Source organism: Dipodomys ordii, unplaced genomic scaffold (assembly GCF_000151885.1).
Source record: "Dipodomys ordii isolate 6190 unplaced genomic scaffold, Dord_2.0 Scaffold12, whole genome shotgun sequence".
In the NCBI taxonomy this organism is placed as follows: Eukaryota; Metazoa; Chordata; class Mammalia; order Rodentia; family Heteromyidae; genus Dipodomys; species Dipodomys ordii.
The window spans coordinates 502,921-513,804 of record NW_012267228.1 but is presented as its reverse complement, the minus strand read 5'-3'; the positions used below and the strand labels follow the sequence as shown (position 1 = coordinate 513,804).

At 48.9% G+C, this 10,884-nt stretch overlaps 1 protein-coding gene across 1 annotated transcript in view; it reads left to right on the top strand.

The window, feature by feature from the left end:
• The window catches only part of Nup210 (nucleoporin 210kDa), a 90,421-nt gene that overhangs the window by 5,113 nt on the left and 74,424 nt on the right, over positions 1-10,884 (top strand). Inside the window, exons 3-4 of the mRNA XM_013010323.1 lie at positions 9,575-9,694; positions 10,530-10,672. Coding sequence (XP_012865777.1) covers positions 9,575-9,694; positions 10,530-10,672 — 263 coding nt within the window. The remainder of the gene's footprint in view (positions 1-9,574; positions 9,695-10,529; positions 10,673-10,884) is intronic.

The following is a 10,884-nucleotide window of genomic DNA, read 5'->3' as shown; positions in this document are numbered from 1 at the left end:
AAAAAAAGAAAAAAACGTCTATACCTGTTTGTACAGGTTCATTTGCCAAAGCAAGCACTGAGATTTGGACTCAGGGCCTTGGATTTGCTAAGCAGGTGCTCTACCACACCCCTATGCATTTTTGCTTTGGTTATTTTTCAAATAAGATCTTGCTTTTGTTGAGGTCAGCCTGGACTTTAATCTTCCTATTTATACTTCCCACATAGCTAAGATGTTAGGTATACACTGCCACATCTAGCTTCATCATTGGTTCAGATGGGCCTCGAGAACTTTTTTGCCTGGGCTGGCCTCAAACCATGATCTTCCTGCTCTTTATGAGTAGCTGGGATTGCAGTCATGAGCTACTGCACTTGGCCCAGGTGCAGTTTTAAAGTTTTTTATTGGCAGTGTTGGGATTTGAACATGTACTGCTTAGTTATTATTTTGTAACCTCAACACTCAAAAAGTAGGACCAAAGCATTCACTGTCTCCTTCAAGTCTGGTGGTCTTCTGTGCTGTTAATCTGGGTGGTAGTTGGCTGGTGTGACTGGACAGTTGGGGGTCTGCTGGGGCTGGGATGATTCAGCCTTCTGGGTTAGTTGTCCATTAACCCATAACCTTTTACATCGTGCCAAACAGCCAGCCCCAGTGTGTCCTCGTGGAAGTAGCAAGATTCCACAGCCACCACCATCTTCCAATGTCTTCTCTGGTTCACTCCCCTTGATTCCATTCACCAAAGCAAGTCACATGGCCAAGCCTACATCTAGGGCAGAAGAGAGACACTGCCAAGGTCCATGAACACCGGGATGCAGGAATCCCTGCGGCCCTCATTGCTGTCATCTACCCCAAGCTCAGCAGATGGGAAGGCGATCTCCATAGCAACCAGTCCTGAGGCCCAGATAGCAAGGATGTCTCAATGTCTCATGGAGGCTGCTAACTGCTGCCTACATGTGACCTGGAGCCACACAGAATCCTTCTGGAGAGAAGGAAGAGAGAAGGAAGAAGAACATCCTTGAATTGTCAGCCTGGAGACATGAGATCTGGAAAGAGGAATTAGGTTGGAGTATTAAAAAAAAAAAAAAGAAAAAGCACGCACCAGTGGCTCACACCAGTAATCATAACTACTAAGGAGGCTGAGATTTGAGGATCCAAGTTCAAAGGCAGACAACTCCATGAGGCTTTTACATCCAGTTAACAAAAAAAGCCAGAAGTGGTGTGGCTCAAGTGCTCATAGAGCACCAACTTTGATCAAAAAGCTAAGGGAGAGTGAGAAGTCCTGAGTTCCAGCCCCAGTACTGGCAGAGTGTGTGTGTGTGTGTGTGTGTGTGTGTGTGTGTGTGTGTGTGTGTGTGTGTGTGTGTGTGCCAGCCTGCTGTCCTCATTTCTTAGCGCAGGCAACAGCAGCGGAGTGCTCTTGCAGGGTGCAATGCCTGAGCCAGAGCGTCTGGTTCTGCGGCGGTGGCTGCTGGGGTGTGCTTCAGACAATCAAATTATTTCCTAATTGGAGTCTCCTGCTTAATCAGCTGCTTGCTGAGCATTTGTGCCCTCAGCGATTTCCCTGTCAACACCTCCACCTCTAAACTGCTCTGATCTGGCTTCAGGATGCTGCCCCTGAGGACAGCTGAAAGGGGAGGGGCCTGCAGGCCACCCTGAGAGACAGGAAGCAGCTGTTCCCTCAACATCAGTGACCTCACTGGGCTTCACAGCCAGCCACCAGGCCAGCTCGGGGAACAGGCAGCAGCAGGTGTGCTGTTAGCTCCTCACGTCTTCAAGGGGGGGTCTCTGCCTCTCTCTAGACCTCAGTGACCATGAAAAATCTCCAACTGGGCACTGGTGGCTCATGCCTGTAATTCCAGTTATTCAGGGGGCCAAGAGCCTAAGGATGGAAGCTAAGGTCTGCCTGTGCAGACACATCCTTGAGACTCTTATCTCCAGTTAACCAACAAGAAAACCAGAAGTGGAGGTGTGACTTAACTGGTAAAGCACCCATTGTGAGAAAAAAAAAAGCTAAGCAAAAATGCAAAGGCTGGGCACTGGTGGCTCATGCCTATATTCTAGCTACTCAGGAGGCTAAGAACTGAGGATTATGGTTCAAAGCCAGCCTGGGCAGGAAAGTCCATGAGACTCTTATGTCCAATTAATCATCAGAAAACCGGAAGTGGTGCTATGGCTCAAGTGGTAGAGTGCTTACCTTTAGCTGAAGAGCTGAGGGACAGCACCCAGGCCCAGAGTTCAAGCCCCACGACTGACAAAAAAAGGGGGGGGGAAAGAATGCAAGGCCCTGCGTTCAAGCCCCAGGAAAAGGGGTGTGAGTGTAGAGAGAGAGTAACATTAACTGGTAACTCTCAAACTTTCATGTTCTCGGGAGCTGGGAAGGTGGCTCAGTGGTAGAGCGCTTGCCTTGCATGCATGAGGCCCTGGGTTCAATTCCTCAGCACCACATAAGCAAACAGAAAAAAAAAAAGCCAGAAGTGGCGCTGTGGCTCAAGTGGTAGAGTGCTAGCCTTGAGCTGAAGAGCTGAGGGACAGCGCCCAGGCCCAGAGTTGAGGCCCCATGACCAGACCCCCCCCCAAAAAAAACAAGTTCTCTTAGCTTTCCATCACTATAACAAAACACCAGAGGCAATCAACTTATGAGACAAGGTTTATCTCAGCTCATGGCACTGGATTCTGTCTTTGGTCTCAAAGGTAGAGCATCCTAGTGAAAGCATGTGGTGCAGAGCACTGACAGCCAAGAGACCCGAGTTGCTCCCCCCAGGGCCTTGGGACACCCTACGTGCTCTTATCTCACCTCCCTGTGGGGTCCCCTGGGGCCTAAGCCTGCAACACGTGGGCCTTCAAGGACAATCGACCGCCAAACGATAGTGGATCCTGAATTCTGCTAATTGAGGTTGATCTGAGGGTGAACAGACTCAGCATGCTATGAATAGGTTCAGCATGCCTGACCTGTTCTCACAGCTGCCTCCAGGTGGCGCTGTGGACCAGCAGGTAGGGGTGAGGTTTTTTTTTTCTTACCCAGGTGGGTCTCTAGTGAGTGGTGCCTTGGCGTCTGGTCCAGGGAGGCCAGTCTGCCCCTGGGGGCCAGGCCAGCCAGGGAGCATATCTGCAGCATTGCTACTTGATGATGGGCAGTCGCTGTCTCCAGTCACAGGCATTTCCTTCCAGGGACTTAGGTTGCAGAAGTTGCTTTTCAGAAGTGACACTTTACATACTTGCCTAAATGACCCAAACAAGTCACTGTAAAGATCACATTGAGGAAAGCTCTGAGTGGCTTAGGTGAGTGGATGAAAGGCAGGTGTGGGGGCCACCACTGCCTTACACGGAAGTAATGAGACAGCTCTCCAGCCTCCCCAAACCCCAGCCCCCCACCCCAGCCCCCATAACCACCAAGCCCACCCAGCCAGAATCTGGAGAAAAGTTGGGGAATCTGCACTTGAGCCAATCCTTCTGTCTACATCTGTTAGCAAATTGAGTCCCCTCCTATAGCCTAGTCCACTCCTTCCCTTCTCCACAGCTTAATATACTCCCTTCCTAGGCAGCACTAGGCCCATGTAGTAAAGGCAGTAAATATTCAGCTTCAAGCCCCCTTTACCTTGGGATGGCACTTCTCTGGGGCAGAAGGCAACAAGAGCCCCTTAGAGTGACCTTCAGGTCTGGGCAGCTGCAGGACCCTTATCTACTATTAGGACAGCAGCCATCAATCCTAGTCCGACATGATGAAGCCCCTGGCCCACATGTCCACACCAGGGTCTCTGCCTCCTAGTCCCTTCTAGCCCATCCTAAACCTAGGTTATATAGGGCATCCCAGACAATAGCTAGTGGTGCTTCTCACTCCTCCCTTGTGAGAAGGGGTCTTGCTGGCCCCTTTCCCAGCAATAAACCTTTTTTTTTTTTTTGGCGGTCGTGGGGCCTGAACTCTGGGCCTGGGCGCTGTCCCTCAGCTCTTCAGCTCAAGGAGCACTCTACCACTTGAGCTACAGCGCCACTTCCGGTTTTCTGGTGGTTTATTGGAGATAGGAGTCTCACAGTCTCTCCTGCCCGGGCTGGCTTTGAACCGTGATCCTCAGATCTCAGCCTCCTGAGTAGCTAGGATTACAGGTGTGAGCCACCAGCGCCCGGCTTAATAAACCTTACTTTGTTCTCTGTACCTGGATGTCTGCATGGTTCTCTGGCAAAGTCTATTATTCTTAATTTTGCTAAGATTGGGATTACAGACACATACCACCACACTAGGCTTATAGGTTGAAAAGGGTTCTTCTGAACTTTCACCCAGGTTGGATTTGAACCTCAGTTCTCCCAATCATGAGTATGATTTATCTTTTGAATGAAAAATTCTTTCCCTTGGGCTGGGAAGGTGGCTAGTGGTAGAGCGCTTGCCTTGCATGCATGAGGCCCTGGGTTTGATTCCTCAGCACCACATAAGCAGAAAAAGCCGGAAGTGGAGCTGTGGCTCAAGTTGTAGGGTGCTAGCCTTGAGCTGAAGAGCTGAGGGACAGTGCCCAGATCCAGAGTTCAAGCCCCACAACAAACACCAAACAAACAAAAAATTCTTTCCCTTTAAGGACAGCTCTTACCTGAGGTTTCTCAGAAGGGATCTCTCGAACTTTTCTAGACAGCCAGGCCTTGAATTAGGATCCTCCCATTCCTAGCCTCCCAAGAACTAGGTTCTTGGCCTGAGTCTGAGCCATTTGTTCCTGGCTTTAGTCCCCTTATTATTGTTGTCTGGTGTTGGGGATCAAATCAAGAACTCAGGCAGGATAGACAAACACTACCACTACCAGTGAGCCACACCCACAACATTGGTGCTGGGGCTTGAATTCAGGGCCTGGGTACATGCTAACTCACACACACAAAATCTGTAACTTTAAAACTCAATTAACTGGGCACTGGTGGTCATGTCTGTAACCCTAGCTACTCAAGAGGCTGAGATCTGAGGATCACAGTTGGAAGCCAGCCTGGGCCAAAGGGAAAAAAAAGTCCCTGTGAGACTATAATCTCCAATTAACCACTCAAAAACAGGAAGTAGTTGTGTGGCTGGAGTTGTGGAGCACTAGCCTTGAGTACAAAGAGGCTCAAGGACAGCACCACCCTCTGAGTTCCCCACAACCAACAAAACAAAACGAACAAAAACTCAGAATTAACCAACCACGATCACTATATCTGCCTTGATTTGTTTTTTAATATCAGTGATAGGAAAGTTCATTAAGAAAGAAATGGAGCAGAGAAGGCAGCCTGAGGCACATGGATGACTCAGGAACTGCAGCAGCCCCACACCACCACACCACACCTCGCAGACGGCCAGATCAGCTGATAGGCCAAAACCTGCCTGGCGGCAAACGATGGAGGGGTTACAAAAGAATGAGGAAGTGTGGACCAAAAAAATGAAGAAATGACGCTGTGGGCATATTTCTTTTCTAATAAACGTTTCACCTTTATTATGTTTGTTTCTTGCCTGAATTCTTCTCCTGCCAGATAGAAGGAGGTAACTTGCTGCCCTGAATTTCTGGTAACATATTTGGTGCTTCGGCTGTGAACTTGGGGATGAAGTATGTCTTTTTCTGACGTGGACTGACCGAATGGTAACAATACATGGAAATACACAAAATTCCTTTTGTACGTTTCACAAGCAATAATAAAGACTAGTGTTTGGTAGTTCTTAGTATATTTACAGAGTTGTGCTGCCATGACCACTGTCTGATGGTAGAATGTTAGAACGTTCTCTTCCCTCTATCTCTGGCCTCCTGCCTCCTGTCTGGACCTGGCAGCCTTCTACCCTTCTCCATGGAGCTGCCCACTCTCACCTGGCACACGTGGTGTCATGGGCTTTGTCCTTGTTTTCATTACCTTCTTTCACTGAGCATGATGTCCTCAAGGCATGTGGTCACATGGACACCCCCCCCCACACACACACACACGTTTGCGAACCTCTTCTTTAGCAGGCCCAGCTCCACCTCTGACTTTTTGGTGGCCTGGCTGATTTTGAACCCTGATCATCATCAGATCTCAGCCTCGGGGGTGGCTAAGATTAGAGGTGTGAGCCACTGGTGCCAGCACAGTAAGAGTCTTAGTTTGACTACAGAAACCCCTTCCTGTTGACAAAGGAAGTATCTCCTAAGCCTCCAGGAGGAGGAATGTAAGGATGGTACACACACACACACACAGCCTTTCAACTAAAATGAATACATTCTGGTCTCACATATTTTCAATGACGGCTAGCAGATCGAAATGCTCCCTGACATTGGAAGGACCAATTTTCCGCTCCAACAGCTGAGGGTCCCCAGTCTTGGCCCAGGCTTGCTACAGTCACACTGGAAACGATTCTTCAGAAACAAGGAAAAAAAAAAAAAACCATAGCCGGCCACATTTCTGGGCTTTCCCTCTGTGTGTTAGCAATTTGGCATATTTTTTTCTCCCTGGAGAATGAAGTTGTCTGCTTTGGTCAGCCACCATTGCCTTCCACACCCACCGTTTGTTCCCCAGCCATCAGCTGACATCTCCCCATAACTAGCTTTTCCCATGGACATCCCCCATAGGAAGAAGGGTCTAGAAGTTTCTAGATCATGTTGGGGTGATATGTAATCACACCCTACATTCTTTCCTGAACTGTGATTACCCCTCCTCCTGCACATTAATAAATCATTTCCTCCTATTTAATCCTATTGTCAGTTCATTTCAGCAAACCTTAGAGGGTTTTGGCTGTGTGTGTGTGTGTGTGTGTGTGTGTGTGTGTAATTTCCCTTTGCTCCGGCACAACACCTCCCAACACCATATTCATATCTAGTCCTAGTGATCATCCTTTTGTTTTATGCTGGCAGTAGTGGATTTGAACTTGCTAGGCAGGCACTTTACCACTGAACCATACCTCCAGCCTTTTTGTACTGTTTTATTGTCAGTCACGGGGCTTGAACTAGGGGCTGAGCCTTGTGTGCAGGGTTTTTGGGTTTTTTTTTTTGAGGTAGACTCTTACTTCCTGACTGAGTTCTGCCTATTTGGGTTTCCTATGGTAGCTGGGAGGACAAGTATATGCCACAGACCCACCTTCTTCCTTTGAGATTGTGTTTCGTGGAGTTCTGTCCAGGGCTAGCCTGGACCAGCAATCTTCCCCATCGCAGCCACCCAAATAGCTAAGATTATAGGTATAAGCCACTGGCAATCTTGCTAGTAACTCAGTAACTTTCTCGGGCACACAGCCAATAGATGGCAGAGCCTCAACCCGGCCAACTGTGAGCTGCTAGGTGTGGGGGTGGGGTGGGGGGCTCAGCCCACTCTGGATATGGCAGTAAGAGTGGGCACTGTCCATGGGGAAATTTAGGATACAAATGGACTCAAGGTTGTTTTATGGCCATGCATCGGCAGAATTAAACAATGTTAGAATAAAGTAAAATGCACATCCCCCAAAAATCCTGGCGTAAGTTCTACAGCTGCAGCTTTTTGTTTAACCAAATCTTATTTTTTAATTGCAATAAAAATATACCTGATGTAAATTTACCATCATTTTATTATTTCTTTTTTAACTGGTCCTAGGGTTTGAAGTCTGGGCCTGGGTGCAGTTCCTGAGCTTCTTTTGCTCCAGGTTAGCGCTCTGCCACTTGAACCACAGCGCCACTTCCAGCTTCTTCTGGAGTAGTTTATCGAAGATAAGAGTATCATGGACTTCCTGCCTGGGCTGGCTTCAACCATGATCCTCAGCTCTCAGCCTACTGAGTAGCTAGGATGACAGGCATGAGCCCCCAGCGCCTGGCTGCCATCTTATTTTTAAGTGTATCCAATTCAGTATCATTCAGTATGTTCACACTGCTTTCCAACCAATCTCCGGATTTTTTCATCTCACAGAACTTTTCCCCCGCCATGCAATGCCCCAGCCCTTGGCAATCACAATTCCACCTGTCCTGGATATGAAGCTTCTGGGATCATGGGCGGGCTGGCTTCCTTCACTCAGCCCGGGGTGCCTGAGGCTCAGTCATGTCATTACTCGTGGCAGAACTGCCTACTTCCACTTCCGGCTGCATAGCATTCCACGTGTGCGCACAGCAAGTCCTGCTTACCCATTTGTGGGTGACCCTTCACTGTTCTCCACCTTTTGGCTTCTGTCAGTGATGTTGTCTGTGCTCTCAGTCCTTTGGAGAAAATCCCACAGGTGAGATTTCTGGCTAAAAGCTGAGTGCACAAAAGACCCCCAAGTAGCATTGTGGCTATAAGCATAAAGGGTTCTCATCTTGTAGAGACACCAGTGGAAGGACAGGATGTCCTTCGTGTTCCAAGCAGGACAGTGGAAGCCTGGCTTCAGAAGAAGAGCAGGCCATGGACTGTAGCCACACATTGACTTTCTTGAAGTCTTTCTACTTCTGTAACCATTTGAGGCTCTTCATTGTAAATTATCCTCCCTCCTCCCACCTGGAACATGGACTTCAGGAATTAAGCCAAGCCTTGTGCATGCTAGGCAAGTGCTCTATTTCTTGATCTAATCTCCAGCCCATTTGTTATTTATTTTGAGACAAGGTTTCAACACCTCTTTTTGCTGGAGCTAGGCCTCAAACTCCAATCCCCCTGCCTCAGCCTCCTGAGCTTCTAGGACTACAGATGGAGTCACCAAGCTCAGCTTGTAAAATGATTTTGGAAAGTTACTTGTTTCTAATAGGATAAAGTTAATTGTCTTAAAAATTCTCTTAGGGCTGGGGATGTGGCTCAGTGGTAGAGTGCTTGCCTAGCATGCATGAAGCTCTGGGTTCCATCCCTCAGTACCACATATAAAGAAAAAGCCAGAAGTGGTGCTGTGGTTCAAGTGGTAGAGTGCTGGCCTTCAGCAAAAGAAGTTCAAAGACAGTGCCCAGGTCCTGAGTTCAAGCCCCAGGACTGGCAAAAAGAAAATTCTCTTCATCCTAACATGCTATAGACTGATGGTTGTGGCTGGGTCTTGTGCTTGGCACCTTCCAACTGAGAGCCCTGAGAGTAAGCCTTGGGTGCTGAAAGCCAGGGCTGGGCACTGCCAGTGAGCCTCAGGCCCTGAATCTGCAGCAGGGAACAGCAGTTGGTGTAATGGGCTAGCATCTCTGTTTCCTTTATTTATTTCATGGCTATTTCTATTTTGGCAACAGATACTGGTTTTCTATTTATAGAAACAGTAAATCTTGCTTCTTAAATATTTGCAAACACTTTGACTTAAAGACAAATAGGAAATAACAGTACAGGTGGTACTCAGATATTGTAAAAAAATTTTTTTAGGGTGCTAGGAAATGACAGAAGTTTGGGAGGCACTGATAACAGCTTGCAGGGAATATTTCCTTATTTGTCAGGCAGACAAACTGTCTCACACTAGTCTGTAATTTCTTCTGTTCCTGAAGGTCTCTGTGCCCAGGGGCCAAATGGTCTGCTTAGCTCCCTTCCTCCTCTCAGAGAAATACTGAAGAGGGCCCAGTGGAAGGAAAAGGGGTTCATTATGAATCATTTTGTGTATAGGTGTCTGTGTGAATCTGTTTCCTTTCTCTGAGTTACATGTCCAAGAATGTGAAATGTTTCTTTTTAATAAATTACTTGCCATTATTTGCAACCAAGATGTTTTACCTTACAATCCGTGTTATTGATTTCTCCTTGATAGAAGATCTGGCGATAGAGATAATCCTGAGCCCTTCAGCCCCTGGGCCCTGGGTGAGACGTTTTACTTACTGCCCTACCTTCTGGGCAAGGGATACGAGCATATTTATCTGCTTGTGTACCGGTAAGCTTTCCTTCAAATTCATTTGTGTATTCTCTGGGGAAGACCCTGGTTGCCAACAGGGAAGTGATGAAATTGTGAGGGGAAAGAATCCCCCAGCCTTTTTAATTTAGCCATCTGACTCAATTACTTGCTCAAAATGAATGGGGGGGGTGGGATAGCTCAGTGCTAGAACACTTGCTTAGTACGTTAAAGGTCCTAGGTTGGGTACTCACAATAGGGAAAAAAATTAAAGATAGAGAAAATAAATGAAAGAAGCTGGGCACAGGAGCTGCAACCTGTATCCCAGCTACTCGGGAGGCAGAGAGCAGGACAGGCATAAAAGTTTTGAGACTCCATCTCAACCAAAGCCGACAAGTAGATCGCAGATGCCTGTTACCCCAGCAACAAGGGGAAGTACATAGGAGGATCAATGCCAAAGCTGGCCTGGGCATAAAGCAAGACCCTATCTCAAAAATAACCAAGGCAAACAGGGGTTGGAGTGATTCAGTGGTTCAAGTGATACAGCACCTAACTAGCAAGCACCAGGGCATGAGTTCAGTCTCCAGTGCTATTTAAAAATAAAGCATACAGAGGAACACACAAGATGATTTCACAGCCACTCCCTTGGCTGCTTCTTCAAAGCAGGGAGCTCCTGGGAAGTGTTTTCCCAGAGCACCTGGCTCCATACATCAAAGATCCCCCCCTCTCTGGAGGTCTCAGATCCCTCCCATCACACACAGCCCGGGTCTAGGGTGTGCAGGCTTCCAGGGTGAACCCCAAGTACTGCTCGCTCCATAGTTTTGGAGGGGCAGGCTTTGGGCCCAGTGAGGGACCACCTCTTCCTGACACCCCGCAGGCCGGACCCCCACCCGGACCCCCCCCAGCCGGGGACCCCGGTTCCTCCCAGACAACTGGAGCCCCGGGAGCGCAGGGCGCGGATGAACCAGGGGCGCTGCGAGCGTGTTCTGGACTCGGGGCCCGGTGTGCCTGCCCTTCGGGGTAACTCCCGACGCTTCTAGAAGTCAGGGTGCGGGGCCCTGAGCGGGGGGCGGGGGGAAGCTCCCGTGGCTGCCCCGGCTGAGCCTGGGGCCCTCTCCTGCGAGGGACGTCGAGGCAGCGCGGACCCGCCACACGTCAGAGAGTCAGAGAGCACGGGCAACCCGCGGCCGTGAACCAGGGCAGGGCCGGGGCGGCCGGGACCACCGCGGCCC